The 16630-nt window shown below is 47.2% G+C and overlaps 1 protein-coding gene across 1 annotated transcript in view; it reads right to left on the minus strand.

Moving 5' to 3' along the window:
* KIF13B (kinesin family member 13B) overlaps positions 1 to 16630 on the minus strand; it is a 207893-nt gene that overhangs the window by 124969 nt on the left and 66294 nt on the right. The window contains exons 5-7 of the mRNA XM_082216297.1: positions 14826 to 14918; positions 10659 to 10839; positions 8095 to 8182 (exon numbers count right to left, since the gene is read on the minus strand). Coding sequence (XP_082072423.1) covers positions 8095 to 8182; positions 10659 to 10839; positions 14826 to 14918 — 362 coding nt within the window. The remainder of the gene's footprint in view (positions 1 to 8094; positions 8183 to 10658; positions 10840 to 14825; positions 14919 to 16630) is intronic.

Raw genomic sequence — 16630 nt, forward strand, 5'->3', positions numbered from 1 at the left:
TACATGGTTCATAAAGGCTTGAAAACACGCGGAGCCTGTTTGTAATCCAAAAGGCATAACGAGGTATTCAAATGCCCCCAAAGGGGTGAACATGGTGGTCTTCCATTCATCCCCTTTCCTTATACGTATCAGGTTGTACGCCCCCCTTAGGTCCAGCTTTGTAAAAATCTTTCCTTTTCGCACCCTGGTCAAAATATCATCAATCCTGGGCATAGGAAAAGCCGCCGGCTCTGTCACTGCATTTAGGGCCCGAAAGTCACATACCAGCCTCGGCTTGTCCGTGTTTTTTTTTATCCACAAAAAACACTGGGCTACCCCCCGCTGCCTTGGACTCTCTGATGAAGCCTCTCTTCAGGTTCTTGTCAATGAACGCTCGCAACTCCTGCATCTCCCTGTCTGACATGGCATACAACTTGCCTACAGGAAGCTGTGCTCCAGGGAGTAAATTGATCTGGCAATCAAAGGGCCTATGCGGGGGTAGTTGGTCCGCTTCCTTCTCGCTGAACACGTCGCTGAGATCAGCATACTGTGGTGGCACCTTCCCCTTCTCCATCACTTCCGTCCCTGCTAGGGTGGCTTGGGCCCCTGCTGACCCCTTTTCCGCCCTGCAGTGTTCTAAGCAGTGTGCGGAACCGAAGGAAACCACTCTTTGATGCCAGCCCACCAGCGGATCATGTAGGGCTAGCCAGCTCATTCCCAAAATAATGGGAGCGCCTCCCAAGGTGGCCACATTAAACGCTATCAGTTCTGTGTGCCTTGCCACCCTCATTATCATTGGGACGGTCTGCAAGCTGACGCCTCCTCCCAACAGTTCCCTGCCATCAATCGTGGTCACCTGCAGGGGGTTGCTTAAAGGGATAGTCTGTATCTGGTGTTCAGCAGCAAACTCCTTGCTCATGAAATTGCAGGAGCTGCCTGAGTCCAACAGCGCCTTTATTTTTAGGGGGTGTCCATTTTGCAGCTCTAGCGACACTTCAATCACTAGAGCAGGTCGAGGAGCTTCTGGCACTGGCACTTGGGGAAGGGGCACTTTCACTGCTCTTTGGCCTGGCTGCAGTGCCCTGCTGGCAACCAGGCGTTGGCTTTTACCTGCTCCGTTTCTCCCTGCTCTTCCCCCTCAACAGCTCCCACCATCCCTTGCCATTCCTTCCTCTGGGGGCAGACTCTGGCAAAGTGGCCTGGCTGTTGGCAGAGATAGCATTTCCGGGCTCCCTTTCCCTCCTTCTTCGCCCCCTCACTGGGCTTTGAAACTGCGCGCGCGCGGGCTGTTCCGATTTCCATCGGCTCTGCCGGCGGGAAAGCTGGCTCAGGAATGTCTGGAATGCGTAACTCCTTCCAACGTTCCCCTCTCCCTTCCCGCCTCTCCAAGGCTCTTGCCTCCTGGCGCGCTCCAATGGTCAGCGCAGATTTGGTCAGCTGATCCATAGACCCCGCCCTGGGGCTCCTGGCCAGCTCGTCTTTCACAGCTGAAGCAAGACCTTCTTCAAATAGCATCTGAATGGGTGCCGCCGATAAATCCCACCCCAATCTGTGAATCAGCATGGTAAATTCAGTCCAGTACTCACGGACAGATCTGCTTCCCTGCTTGCAAGCCATTAGCTGTCTGCGTACCAACCCTTCCTCAATATCGCTGGAAAACATGATATCCATTGCACGAAAGAATTTCATAGTGTCCTTTAGGATATCGTTGTGCGTTGCCATCAGGGGTCGAACCCAGTCCCGCGCCCCCTTCTCAAGATGCCCAATTACGAACGCAACTCGCGATTCCTCATCAGGGAACTCATCAAACTGCACATTCAGAGCATATTGCATCTCAGTCCTAAAGGCATGATAATCCTTGGGGTCCCCCCCAAACTTCTGCACCAATCCTGGTACCTTTCTGGGGAACTGAGTGGTTCTCCCCTTTTTGTCAGCATCCTGAGCCCTTCTCTCCTCGAGCCTCGCCGTCTGCAGCGCAAGTTGGACCTCCAGAGCTTGATACCTTTCTTCCAAGCTTGGACCAGCTCCAACCCCTGCGTCTCCGGTTCCGACTGGGTTGCTCATGATGCTTTCTCCTGCACAGGCAGCGTACAGAGACTGTCAGACTGCTGTCAAGGGATGGTTAGCTGCTTGTGCTTAAAATTGTGCCCCTTCAGAGTTTGTGCGACCCCACAAACCTCTGTGTGTGACAGAGCTCCTCAGACATGTCTGCTCTAGTCACTAGTAGAGTCTGACAGTGGCTGTCTGCGGAAGCGCTTCCAGCAAAGAAGTTCCTTAACGGAAACACGTCTCCTGGACTCACGACGTGGCAGCTTCCGGCGCAGCATGGGTCTCCCTGCAGTTGCTTCTGACACCTCCCCGCTATTTTCGCTCGAAGTGTCTCTCACCCCTTTCTCTCCCCTGCTGCTTCCTGCCTGGGCTGCTGCGTCTCTCTCAGCATTACTGAGATCCTCCTCCAGAGACCCCGCGCTCCCCCTGCTGGTCCCTGCTTTGGCTGTTGACTCTCTCCCAGTCTCTGGGAGCCTTACCACTTCCCTTTCCTCCGATGTCAGTTCCCTGACACGAGACTACCGCTCTTAACCACTACACCACACTGGCTCTCACACCTAAGAGGATTAGGTTTATCACGGAATCCTAGGATAGGAGAGCTGGAAGGGACCCCAAATTTCATCTAGTCCAGCCCCTGCAATGCCTGCATCCTGGGAGATAGCCTAGCCCAGAGGAGGCGAAAGGAATGGGGCTCTGTTTGTGCCAGATATTCAAAGCACACTTGTTCTTGTTTAGTCGTTTAGCCATGTCCGACTCTTCGTGACCCCCTGGACCAGAGCACGCCAGGCACTCCTGTCTTCCACTGCCTCCCGCCGTTTGGTCAAACTCATGCTGGCAGCTTCGAGAACACTGTCCAGCCATCTCGTCCTCTGTCGTCCCCTTCTCCTTGTGCCCTCCATCTTTCCCAACATCAGGCTCTTTTCCAGGGAGTCTTTTCTTCTCCTGAGGTGGCCAAAATATTGGAACCTCAGCTTCAGGATCTGTCCTTCCAGTGAGCACTCAGGGCCGATTTCCTTCAAAATGGAGAGGTTTGATCTTCTTGCAGTCCATGGGACTCTCAAGAGTCTCCTACAGCACCAGAATTCAAAAGCATCAATTCTTCGGTGATCAGCCTTCTTTATGGTCCAGCTCTCACTTCCATACATCACTACTGGGAAAACCATAGCTTTTACTATATGGACCTTTGTTGGCAAGGTGATGTCTCTACTTTTCAAAGAACACAGCTTCCCCCAAAAGAATCCTGGGAACTGTAGTTTGAGGGTGCTGGGAACAGTAGCGCTGTGAAGGGTAAACGACGTGTGCAGCCTGGGACTGAAAAGCCCCGGTTCAAAATCTGACTATGTTTAAAACAACAATTGGTAAGAAGCCGGAAATATTCCTTTTAGGAATTATAACAAATGACATCCCAAAAGAGAAGCTTTTTATATGCAACAGCTGCCGCAAGGTTATTGATTGCAAAAAATTGGAAATCAGAAGAAGTTCCAACATTGAGAGATTGGCAAAATAATTTTTTTGAAATGATTGAATTAGCAAAAACGACGGCAACAATTAGAATGCAATCTAATCAAAATCTCAAACAGGAATGGAAAGGTGTAGAAGAATACATGACCAAAAGATGCTCCAACAGGAATTTATTGATATGTATAGACTGATTTCACAAAGTTAAGTTAAGCTAAGCTAAGCTTAGCAGATATATAAGATTGAATGTTTAATTATTAAGATACAAAATTACAATCTCAATAATAAAGTTACAAAATAATAACAAGGAAGTCCGAGAGCAAGAAATAAGAAATGGATAAATGTTGGTACATAATGAAATGTGAAAATGTGAATTTGCGAATATAATGTATATGTATCAATATGTAAAGATTTCATATATGTATTGCAACATTAATAATAAATAAATTAAGTGCAAGACAAAAACAAAAACAAAACAAAATCCAGCTATGTTCGTTCCTGAGCCTTCATGTTGTCCATCTGCCATATGGCGATAACATCAAAATATGCCTCTCTTTCAGGACTGCTGTAAGAATTAGCAAAACAACCAACATTTCGTGCCATCCATGGAATCTTGCGGAGAGATGCCGTTTCAAGGGAGCCCTACACAACTCATCTTGCTCCAACTGCCCTTGACCATCACTGGGCACATTCCGTCCCTTATTTTGACAAGTCGGCTGGGTAACAAAACATGAATTCACAGCAAAGGAAAACATTCTGGCCACACAGAACAATCCGGCCTCGAAATTAAACAAGCTTCGAGCTCGGAAGATAAACCCCCAACTTAACCCGTCGCGAGAGCTGCTGGGTTGATTCCGTTCTGAGGAACAGTTTCTATCCAAATGCGATTTGGGTTTTAAACGCAGTGTAAGGTAGTCTCTATGGGAGTATATTGCATTTAATTATGGGTTATCAGAGTTTTTAGGGGGTTAAGCAGGTTAGGATAGCAGGCTTGTATTGTTTTTAACACTTGATTGGAAGCCGCCCAGAGTGGCTGAGGAAACTCGGCCAGATGGGTGATGTATGAATGAATGAATGAATGAATAAATAAATAAATAAATAAATAAATATTTAATAGGAACACGGGTGGCACTGTGGGTTAAACCACAGAGCCTAGGACCTGCCAATCAGAAGGTTGGCAGTTCGAATCCCCACGACGGGGTGAGTTCCCGTTGCTCGGTCCCTGCTCCTGCCAACCTAGCAGTTCGAAAGCACGTCAAAGTGCAAGTAGATCAATAGGTACCACTCCGGCGGGAAGGTAAATGGCGTTTCCGTGTGCTGCTCTGGTTTGCCAGAAGCGGATTAGTCATGCTGGCCACATGACCCGGAAGCTGTACGCCAGCTCCCTCGGCCAATAAAGCGAGATGAGTGCTGCAACCCCAGAGTCGGTCACGACTGGACCTAATGGTCAGGGGTCCCTTTACCTTTTAAGGTACCGGTAGTCTCTATGCTAGTATATTGTATTTAATTATGGGATATCAGAGTTTTTCCGGGGTTAACCAGGCTGGGATAGCTGGTTTGTTGGTTTTTCGAATGTCTGATGTAGATTTTTTCAATTTCGTTGTTCTGTATGGGACAATGACAATAAAGATTATCGTATCGTTGTGTTCAGGGCTTCATTTCCAGCTATGCAAGTCACACCCCTTTCCTCCAGAGTAAGCCTGGAGTCCTGGCTCTGGGATCTGGAAGTCCCCCACTTCTCAGTGGAAAGGCACTGTGCATCTGTCCAACGTAAGAACAGGAGAAGAGCGTGTTGGATCAGCCCAGTGGCGTCTTGCTCTCACAGCAGTTGACTGGATGCAAGCACAATCTGAACGCAAGAGCCCTCTCCTCCCTCTGGGGTTTCCAGAAACTGTTACCTGGAAGCATTGCTGTCTCCAGCTGTGGAAGCAGAGCACAAAGAATGTGGCCGGTAGCCATCCATAGCCCTTTCCTCCAAGCCTGATGAGGAACGGTCGAAGGAGCTGGGTATGTTCAGCCAGAGAAAGAGGAGACTGAGCGGAACTATGATGCTGTTATTGTTTAGTCGTGTCCGACTCTTCTTGACTCCACGGACCAGAGCACACCAGGCACTCCTGTCTTCCACTGCCTCCCGCCGTTGCCGTTTGGTCAAACTCATGCTGGTAGCTTCGACAACACTGTCCCACCATCTCATCCTCTGTCGTCCCCTTCTCCTTGTGCCCTCCATCTTTCCCAACATCAGGGTCTTTTCCAGGGAGTCTTCTCTTCTCATGAGGTGGCCAAAGTCTTGGAGCCTCAGCTGCAGGATCTGTGCTTCCAGTGAGCACTCAGGGCTGGTTTCCTTCAGAATGGATAGTTATGATCTTTTTGCAGTCCATGGGACTCTCAAGAGTCTCCTCCAGCACCAAAATTCAAAAGCATCAATTCTTCAGTGTGGTGTAGTGGTTAAGAGCGGTAGTCTTGTAGTGGTTAAGAGCGGTAGTCTTGTAATCTGGGGAACCGAGTTCGCATCTCCGCTCCTCCACATGCAGCTGCTGGGTGACCTTGGGCTAGTCACACTTCTTTGAAGTCTCTCAGCCCCTCTCACCTCACAGAGTGTTTGTTGTGGGGGAGGAAGGGAAAGGAGAATGTTAGCCGCTTTGAGACTCCTTAAAGGGAGTGAAAGGTGGGATATCAAATCCAAACTCCTCCTCTTCTTCTTCTTCTTCTTCTTCTTCTTCTTCTTCTTCTTCTTCCTCTTCTTCCTCTTCTTCTACGGCAATCAACCTTCTTTATGGTCCAGCTCATCACTACTGGGAAAACCATAGCTTTAAGTATACGGACCTTAAGGTGATGTCTCTGCTTTTTAAGACGCTGTCTAGGTTTGTCATTGCTTTTCTCCCAAGAAGCAGGCGGCTTTTAATTTTGTGGCTGCTGTCACCATCTGCAGTGATCATGGAGCCCAAGAAAGTAAAATCTCTCACTGCCTCCATTTCTTCCCCTTCTATTTGTCAGGAGGTGATGGGACTAGTGGCCATGGTCTTGGTTTTTTTTGATGTTGAGCTTCAGACCATATTTTGCGCTCTCCTCTTTCACCCTCATTAAAAGGTTCTTTAATTCCTCCTCACTTTCTGCCATCTATGATAGCCATCTTCAAATATCTCAAGAGCTGTCACATAGAAGGTGGAGTAAGCTTTTTTTCTCCAGCTCTGGAGGCTAGTACACAAAACAATGGATTCAAGTTACAAGTCCAAATCCTACCCTCCAGAGCGAAGAAAATAAGCTTGCTCCATCTTCCATGTGACAGCCCTTGAGATATTTGAAGACAGCTCTCATATCTCCTCTTTTCCAGGCTAAACATACCCAGCTTCTTCGACCGTTCCTCATCAGGCTTGGCTTCCAGACCCCTGATCATCTTGGTTGCCCTCCTCTGCACAACTTCCAGCTTGTTAACAACCTTCTTAAATTGTGGTGCCCAGAACTGGACGCGGCATTGCAGGTGGGTGAATATCGGCGTCAGGAACAAGGAGGGAATTCAGATTTACATCGGGAACAAGGGTGGGAGGAGAACGGCAGTGCCTATGAGACCCTAACGGGCCACCGTAGAGGCAACGTTTGGGGCGGGGGACAGATCCGGCCCCCAAAGAGAACGTCACAGCCATCGTTGCCACTGCAGAAGCAAGTAATGCAGTCCTTGGAGATTGGATCTGCTGCCCCTGTGTATCCTGCCGCCTGAGGCAGTCGCCTCATCCTGCCTCATGGGTGGGCCGGCACCAGGCAGGCAGATTCAACATAAGGCTGCTTCCTGTGTTTGTGGCTTTGTCTCCTTTTCGTTCTCCACGTGTGGCTGCTGCAAACACAGCCAAGAGGCCCCAGCCACCTTCCTTGCATGCTAAACTTTCTATAAGTGCTTCAGGCTATCGCTAACATTTCTGCAAACAGTGTGCTCTCACTCATTAAACCGGTTTTACAAGATTTTTTTATTTACTTTTTTGAAGACTGGGGGAATGAAGGCGTTCAAGACCTCTGTGTACGCCTGCGAGAGCATATCATATCCTTAATCCTGGCCGGGCTTGTATACCCAGAGGTGGGCGATACGGAACACCAACCTATGATTAAGGAATAGACTTGCAAATATTCGAGTTTTCCTGAAGCACAGCCAAGCTGGTGCTGAGGGGAGGCATCCCAATGACGGAGGCAGGATAGGTATTTAATTTGTTTTAATTTGTGGCTGATTCATTAAAACGAAAGAGAAAAAGAACTACCAGACTTTTAGAAGACATCTGAAGGCAGCCCTGTTCAGGGAAGCTTTTAATGTTTAATAGACTATTGTATTTTAATATTCTGTTGGAAGTCGCCCAGAGTGCCTGGGGAAACCCAGCCAGATGGGCAGGGTATAAATAAATTAATAATAATAATAATAACAACAACAACAACTTGCAAAATTGGTAAAAATGATTCTGCAAAAAAACCCCAAAGCACTGTCAAAGTCCAGCACCTTGTTTTCACAGCTGCAAACCACAGTTTACTGGACTGGGACCGTCGCATCTGAACTGCGCCATTGTTATTTTTTTATGTACTGTAAGCAGCTTTGGCTGTTATTGCCACCAAGCAATTAGATTTCTTTACCTTGTAACAGGCAACAGCCAGTTTAGAAAGCCCATCCACGTATGGTCCGTAAACGCTGTGCTCTCTGACTTTCAACGACTGTCGACTCCTGTTTCCAAAGCAAGCACAGAGAACAAGGCGTTATTCTCCTTGCAAATGTTGGGCCCACGACCCAGGCAGCCAAAGCTAAGTGCTACCGATTTCCAACGGGAGAGTTGAGTCATGCGCTTAAACCCTTCCTCTGGAAACCAAAGGATGCTCAGCTTAGATCAGGCCCAGTGTGCTCCAAGTCACGGCACATTTTGCCAACCAATTCCCGCAACTGGTGGAGGGTAGGAATGCAACCGCACAACTTTTTTTAAAAAAAAAAATATAGAAGAGATAAGAACTGCGCATTCCTTTCCACGCTAACAGGGAAGTACAGACAAATAACTGTTAACACTTCTTTAGGTTTGAAAGGCATTCGAGTTAACGCAAGGTGACAATTATCTTGGGAGGGCTGGGAAGAGGGAAGGTTAAGAGATATTTGCCAAGGACATACGTCTGGGGCTATTTAGACTTCCCTCTCCTTTCATGACTTAGCCTTGACCCTCCAAAGATGAAGTTCTCTGATGCAGAAAGACTGGAACTCCAAATATAAGCAATTGCATGAGCTTTTATTACTTTCTATTACAGTGTGTTGTTGTTAGGCGTGATTGCATTGTTTTTGTAATTCTAAATTATTCAAAACTGTTTTAAATGCTGTATTTTATATTGCTGTAACCTGCCTCAGGGTAAAGGGCAGGCAATATATTTAAATAATTAGAATAGTAGTAGTAATAATAATAATAATAATAATAATAATAATAATAATAATAAATAAATAAAATAAAAATAACAACAACAACAACTGGCAGCCCAAACAGGTAAAGTCAATCCCTTCTCTCCCTGCACCATGGTCTCAATCTGATTTGAGCGGAGTGGAGCTGCAATTTAAAAGAAAAATAAAGTGAAAGTTACGGATCAGCCAAATTAACTGCAGTTCTGACTTGACGTACTAGGAATGCATGAAACTGTCTTCTGCCACCAGTCCACCTATCTCAGTATTGTCTACACTGGTCGTCAGAAGCTCTCCAGTAAGGCTGGGAGATATATTGATATATCGTCCAAAACCAGTTTCAAGTCTGTATCACGATACTGATTTCATAGTTTTGACCTGGCAATATACGGCAAATCATGGTGTGTTTGTGTGTGTGCGTGCTATGTAAAATCAGGACGTGGGAAAAACTGTGAAGCCAGCCAATGTCTCTGCATAGAAGACATCTGAAGGCAGCCCTGTTTAGGGAGGTTTTTAATGTTTGATGTTTTATTGTGTTTTTCATATTCTGTTGGGAGCCACCCAGAGGGGCCGGGGAAACCCAGTCAGATGGACGGGGTATAAATAATAAATTATTATTATTTATATTTCCATCCTTATTTCAGACATTGCGATAAACAGTTGCACCTCGGAAGTCGAACGGAATCTGTTCTGGAAGTCCGTTTGACTTCCAAAACGTTCGGAAACCAAGGTGCGGCTTCCTGCAGCCAATAGGAAGCTGCGGTATCTGCGTCGGACGTTCGGGTTCCAAAGAACGTTCACAAACTAGAACGCTCACTTCCGGGTTTGCGGCGTCCGGGAGCCAAAACATTTGAGTCGCAATGCGAAGTTTGACTTCCCAGGTACGGCTGTATAAGTATATTGCGATGTTTGGCTGATGATATATCACAATGCTGAAAACCCAATACAGTGTTACCTCTGGTTACGAACAGGATCCGTTCCGGAGCCCTATTTGCTACCCGAGCAGAACGCAACCCGCGTCTGCGGATCGTGATTTGCCACTTCTGCACATGCACGTGACGTCATTTTGAGTGTCTGCGCAGCGCGAGTGGCGAAACCCAGAAGTAACCCATTCCGTTTTTTAACCTGAGGTATGACTGTATTGGGGACACAAGTGGCGCTGTGGGTTAAACTACAGAGCCTAGGACTTGCCGATCAGAAGGTCGGCGGTTCGAATCCCCACGACGGGGTGAGCTCCCGTTGCTCGGTCCCTGCTCTTGCCAACCAAGCAGTTCGAAAGCACACCAGTGCAAGTAGATAAATAGGTACCACTCCGGCGGAAAGGTAAACGGTGTTTCCATGCGCTGCTCTGGTTCGCCAGAAGCGGCTTAGTCCTGCTGGCCACATGACCCGGAAGCTGTCTGCAGACAAACGCTGGCTCCCTTGGCCAATAAAGCGAGATGAGCACCGCAACCCCAGAGTCGGTCACCTAATGGTCAGGAGTCCCTTTACCTTTACCTATGACTGTATTGCTTAGCCCTACTCTGCAGGAGTCCTGCGATGGCTCTGCAGCCCTACCGAAAAATGCTGAGGATATTTCTCAAGCAAAGCACACACCCTCTGTTACGGAGGGCTGGCCCTCCCGGCTAAGCGAAAACTGTCCATTTTGTTCAGAAGACATGTTCGTTCAGCTGGCACCTCCGAAGGCATGCCTTGAGAACAGGCAGGCTTTCACCGCCTGGCTCAATGGGTTGCTGGCCACCTCGATCCCTGCCGCGTTCCCCCTTACCCCTTTGGGTCCAGCAGGTCCCGGACTTTCTCGTTGTAAATCTCCATGTAAGAAACCTCCACTTTGAAGCTCTGCTCCTCGCTCTCCTCTTTCTGGGCCCTTTCGAAGAGGGTGCTGCACAGGCGAGGGATTAGTCCAGGCTGGTCAGCTGTGCCCATCATGGTATAAGACTTTCCGGACCCTGCGTAAAAAGGGGAGGAAGAGGCACTTTAGGAGGAAGGGAGGAAAAGGGCGGCGGATAGGAAGAAAGGGAGAATTTCAGGGTGCCTTCGCAAGTGAGCTACCAAGGAGACCGGCAAAAAAAAAAGGGGGGAGTTCTAGATTTGCAGGTGGGAAGGTGAAACAAAACTACAGTCATACCTCATGTTACGTCTGCTTCATGTTACGTTCTTTCAGGTTGCGTCCTGCGTTGACCCGGAAGTACCGGAAAGGGTTACTTCCGGGTTTCGCCGCTCGCACATGCGCAGAAGCACAAAATGACATCACACGCATGCGCAGAAGTGGCGAGTCGTAACCCGCATGTGCACAGATGCGCCACTGCTGCTTGCGTTCTTTTCATGTTGTGAACGGGCCTCTGGAACGGATCCCATTCACAACCAGAGGTACTACTATACTCCAAATTCCCGGAAGAAATTCCACAGGAAAGCATAGCCTTCCACAAATGTCAATGTGCAGTTGTACGTCTGCTTATGTATCCCTCTGGATATGTAAACTTCGGGATGCAAACATGGCAAACCTGGAAGTATTTTTCCAGGTTTCGCCACATGCGCATGCGCAGAAGTGCTCTATGCGTCAGGCGCATGTGCAGAAACACTAAACCACGATGCACACATGTGCAGAAGCGGTCCTCTGTTTGCGAATTCCTCGGAACGCGACCGGACCTCCAGAACGGATCCCATTCACAACTGGAGGTATCACTGTAATGATCTCTGGCCTTTCCTGCTGTAGTCGCAGCTAGACCTGTCAATCCTCTTTCAGAGCCATCCCAGTTAGTTGGCTTTCACTGTGTCCTGTGGCAGGGAGTTCCACAGTCCAACTATTTACTGCATGATTACGTCCTTTTATTTGTTCTGAATCTTCCCATGTTCTGCTTCCCTGGAAATCCACAAGTTCTTAAAGTGTTATGAGAGAGGGAGGAAAATTTCCCCTACCCGCTTCCTGTACGCCCTGCATAGAGAAAAGCTGCGGCTATGAACACTTTCAACTCCCATCGCTATCCCTTCCTCCAAGGAGACAGAGCGACCTCCTTTTTTCCGCCCCCATCCCCTTAGGCTAGATTGGGCCCATTATTATTATTATAAAACTCTTTAGGTTTGTGCTTTACAGGTTACGCACAGCACATTACTCACAAACCATCTTAAAAACAAAACTTGCACTGTCAAATCAAAAGGCGGGCCATTGAAATCTTCCACCAGACGCGGGGTAAAGAAGCTGTGCTTAACTCTAGGACGGTAGCGAGGCGGGCAGGAGAGATCCTTCTCTACAGTAACTGTGCCCCTGAAGGACCTGGTGCGCAGCCTGGGAGTCATTCTGGACTCACAGCTGTCCATGGAGGCACAAGTCAGTTCTGTGTCCAGGGCAGCTGTCTACCAGCTCCATCTGGTACGCAGGCTGAGACCCTATCTGCCTGCGGACTGTCTTGCCAGAGTGGTGCATGCTCTAGTTATCTCCCGCTTGGACTACTGCAATGCACTCTGTGTGGGGCTACCTTTGAAGGTGACCCGGAAACTACAATTAATCCAGAATCTGGCAGTAGACTGGTGACTGGGAGCGGCTGCCAAGACCATATAACACATTGGCTCCCATTCCGTTTCCGAGCACAATTCAAAGTGTTGGTGCTGACCTTGAAAGCCCTAAATGGCCTCGGCCCAGTATACCTGAAGGAGCGTCTCCACCTCCATCGTTCAGCCTGGACACTGAGGTCCAGCGCCGAGGGCCTTCTGGCGGTTCCCTCATTGCGAGAAGCCAAGTTACAGGGAACTAGGCAGAGGACCTTCTCGGTAGGGGCACCCGCCCTGTGGAACACCCTCCCACCAGATGTCAAAGAGAAAAATAACTCCTAAACTTTTAGAAGACATCTGAATGCAGCCCTGTTTAGGGAAGATTTTAATGTTTAATAGGTTATTGTATTTTAGTGTTTTGTTGGAAGCCGCCCAGAGTGGCTGGGGGGACCCAGCCAGATGGGCGGGGTATAAATAAGTTATTACTATTACAGTGGTGCCCCGCAAGACGAATGCCTCGCAAGACAGAAAACTCGCTAGACGAAAGAGTTTTCCGTTTTGGAGGTGCTTCGCAAAACGAATCTCCTATGGGCTTGCTTCGCAAGACAACAATGTCTTGCAAGTTCCTCAGGTTTTTTTCCTCCCCCCCTTTTTCTAAGCCGCTAAGCCGCTTATCAGCTGATCTGATAAGCCGATAAGCCGCTAAAAGCCGCTAATAGCGCTAATCTGCTAATCCGTCAATGGGCTTGCTTCGCAAGACGAAAAACCCGCTAGACGAAGAGAATCACAGAACGGATTCTTTTCGTCTTGCGAGGCACCACTGTACTATTATTACTATTATTATTATTATTATTATTATTATTATTATTATTATTATTATTATTATTATTTCCTGGTGTAGAGTCAGTGAGCAGAATAAGCAAGGAAGAAAATTCCTTCCACCCCAACCTAAAAACGATCAAACCCCTCATATCGCCAGTGCTCACTGTTCATATAAAGTTTACTCTTATTCTTTGTTAAATTTAAATGCTGTCTTTCTTCCGAAGGCCACAGGGCAGTTTGCAACATAAAGAAATTTGATGGGTAGGAGAGGGGAAGTTCAGTCCTGTCCCTAACTTATATCCTCTCCACTCACTGCATCAACTAAGCTTTGGCTCGACGTGCAACAATAGCCGACGGCCTCTGTGGGGGACTAGGATGGCGAGGAGGTCAGCTGCCCTTCTGCCACTCACCTATGTAGGCTAATCCCAGAAGCAGAACTATATGAAAATGATGTATAGATGGTATCTATCACCGGTTAAACTGGCAAAAATGAAAAGAGTGTTGGAGATGTGAAACAGAAGGTACGTTTTATCACATGTGGTGGGATTGTAAAAAGGTAAACGCCTATTGGGAAATGATATATAATGAACTGAAGAAAATGTTGAAAATAACTTTTGTAAAAAAAACCAGAAGCCTTTTTACTAGGTATTTTAGGCCAAGACAAACCAAAAGAAAAGAGGACTTTATTTATGTATGCCACTACAGCAGCAAGAATGTTGATTGCACAAAATTGGAAGACTGGAGAAATACCAACTAAAGAACATGCCAAGAGAAGTTGCTGAACTATGCAGAACTGGCAAAAATGACAGACAGACTAAGAGAAAAAGACAACAGAGACTCTGAAAAAGAAATGGGAATCATTTATATTATACTTGCAGAAACAAAAAAGTCTATAGACTTGATGGCGGGATTTAAATAAGCATTCACACTATTAGTACAGTGGTACCTTGGGTTAAGTACTTAATTCGTTCCGGAGGTCCGTTCTTAACATGAAACTGTTCTTAACCTGAAGCACCACTTTAGCTAATGGGGCCTCCCGCTGCCACCGCACCGCCAGAGCACGATTTCTGTTCTCATCCTGAAGCAAAGTTCTTAACCTGAAGCACTATTTCTGGGTTAGCAGAGTCTGTAACCTGAAGCGTATGTAACCTGAGGTACCACTGTATAGTAAATGCTAAGACTTTGAGAGGTATGTAATGAATGAAAAAGAAAAATGTATAAAAATTTTATATATTTAAAAAAAACCCAGAAGCAGAGCAAAACCCCAAACGACCACAGTTTTCATGCCCAGAGAAGCACAGTCCCTGTAGGAATCAATGGCCAACTGCTCAGCAAAGGAGAATCTGCTCATCTCTCTCTATTCCCATCCTGGTTTCTGTCTCTTGCGGCTGTGCTAAATCAGCCTTTCTCAATCTTGGGTTGCCAAATGTTGTGGGACTACAACTCCCATCATCCATAGTCAGCAGGGGCAGCAGTCAGGGATGATGGGAGTTGTAGTCCGGCAACCCGGGGTGTGGTGATGGTAGGGCCTAACCAAACTGCCAAAGCGTAATCTTATATAATCAGAAACTTTTTTATTTTATTTTATTTTATTTTTCCATCCTCCCAAGGGGCAAGCGCTTACCGGTCTGTCCATAGGCGAAGATGCACGCGTTGTAGCCTTCAAAAGCGTTCTGGAGAATGTTTTCCCCAAGGCACTGGAATACAACGTCTTGGCCTAAAATTAGAACAAAAAGATTCAAATGGCTCGGTCAGAAGAGGAAGAAGTCGTAAACCTCCTTTGATAAGACCCTCCAGGACTTCAAAACACGCTGCAAGGCGCATCATATGAGAACTGTTAACGTCTTTCATGTGTGTCCAAAGCAAATGAAGCCTTTAAGGACGGAAGCTGCAGGGCAGATCTTTATTCTGATCGCACTGAAGTCTCCCGTAAGTCCCTTTTGTGATATTCTGCGTTTACACCAATGTGGTATGGATCACGATAAGGCAGCGTATGGACTGTGGGCCTTGCGATTTAGTACACCTTTCCTGCAAGGAAGTCTTGCAGGGAGGGGAAGGGCTACTTGGTTTTGCCCTCACCCACTAACCTGCTAGGAAGGCCGGACCGAGCGATAGCTGCTGGCCAAAGGTCTTCCAAGGAGCTTGGCAAACGAGCAGGGAATTCGAACCTGGGTCTCCCAGGTTCAGCTCCACCCATTAGGCCACACTGTTTCTCTGTGTCTGAATCCAGCCTTGAGCTACAGATGAGCCCATCTTTCACAGCCTGACTGTAAAAGGACCAAGGCTGAGGAGATGTAAGGAGGATGTGTTAAGTATTGTTATTACAGTGGTACCTCAGGTTAAGTACTCAATTCGTTCCAGAGGTCTGTTCTTAACCTGAAACTGTTCTTAACCTGAAGCACCACTTTAGCTAACGGGGCCCGCTGCTGCCGCCGTGCCGCCAGAGAATGATTTCTGTTCTCATCCTGAAGAAAAGTTCTTAACCTGAAGCACTATTTCTGGGTTAGCGGAGTCTGCAACCTGAAGCGTATGTAACCTGAGGTACCACTGTAGTATTATTATTTCATTATTATTATTATTAATAATAAAAAAAATAAAATTAATTATATATATATAATTATTATAATTATTATATAATTTTTAATATAATAATAAGACCACTTCCTCTTGCTCAGTGGAAGTGCCTGCTTTTTTTCCTAAGAAAATAAAAATAAAAATGGTTTGTCCGTTGCCCTGCAGGCTTTTGAGCAAATCCTTGTGATCATACAGAGGCTATATAAAAACAGGGTGTGTGGAAAAACTAGAGTTTAAGAAAACACGGTCGCTTACCTTGGCTGCCCACGCCTGCGTCCAGCAGGAAACATCAGTGCACAGCCAAATTTGGTAAGATTTAGTCTTTTAACTTTGGAAGCAACTTGGGAAGGGCAAATTTTGCACTGGGAAAAGGATGACTGGGGAAACGTTCAGCAGCCCCTTTGCACCACCCATCATTCCTCTGCTCAGACTGGTGATTTCTCAGGAAGTAACAGGAGACTCCATGCTGGTATGAACCCAGATAATTTTCAGCCTCTGCTGTGAATCTCTGTGTTAACCCTTAAGGTGGGGGAGGGCACAGACTCTCTGGGGCATGGGTAGGCAAACTAAGGTCCGTGGGCCGGATCTGGCCCAATCGCCTTCTCAATCCGGCCCGCGGACAGTCCGGGAATCAGCGTGTTTTTACATGAGTAGAATGCGTCCTTTTATTTAAAATGCATCTCTGGGTTATTTGTGGGGCATAGGAATTCGTTCACCCCCCCCCCCAAAATATAGTCTGGCCCCCCACAAAGTCTGAGGGACAGTGGACCGGCCCCCTGCTGAAAAAGTTTGCTGACCCCTGCTCTGGGGCCTTGAATGAACCATTTCCTAGTCATAAATTTCAGCCTTTGTCGC

Source organism: Podarcis vaucheri (assembly GCF_965113315.1).
Source record: "Podarcis vaucheri genome assembly, chromosome: 3".
NCBI classification, from domain to species: domain Eukaryota; kingdom Metazoa; phylum Chordata; class Lepidosauria; order Squamata; family Lacertidae; genus Podarcis; species Podarcis vaucheri.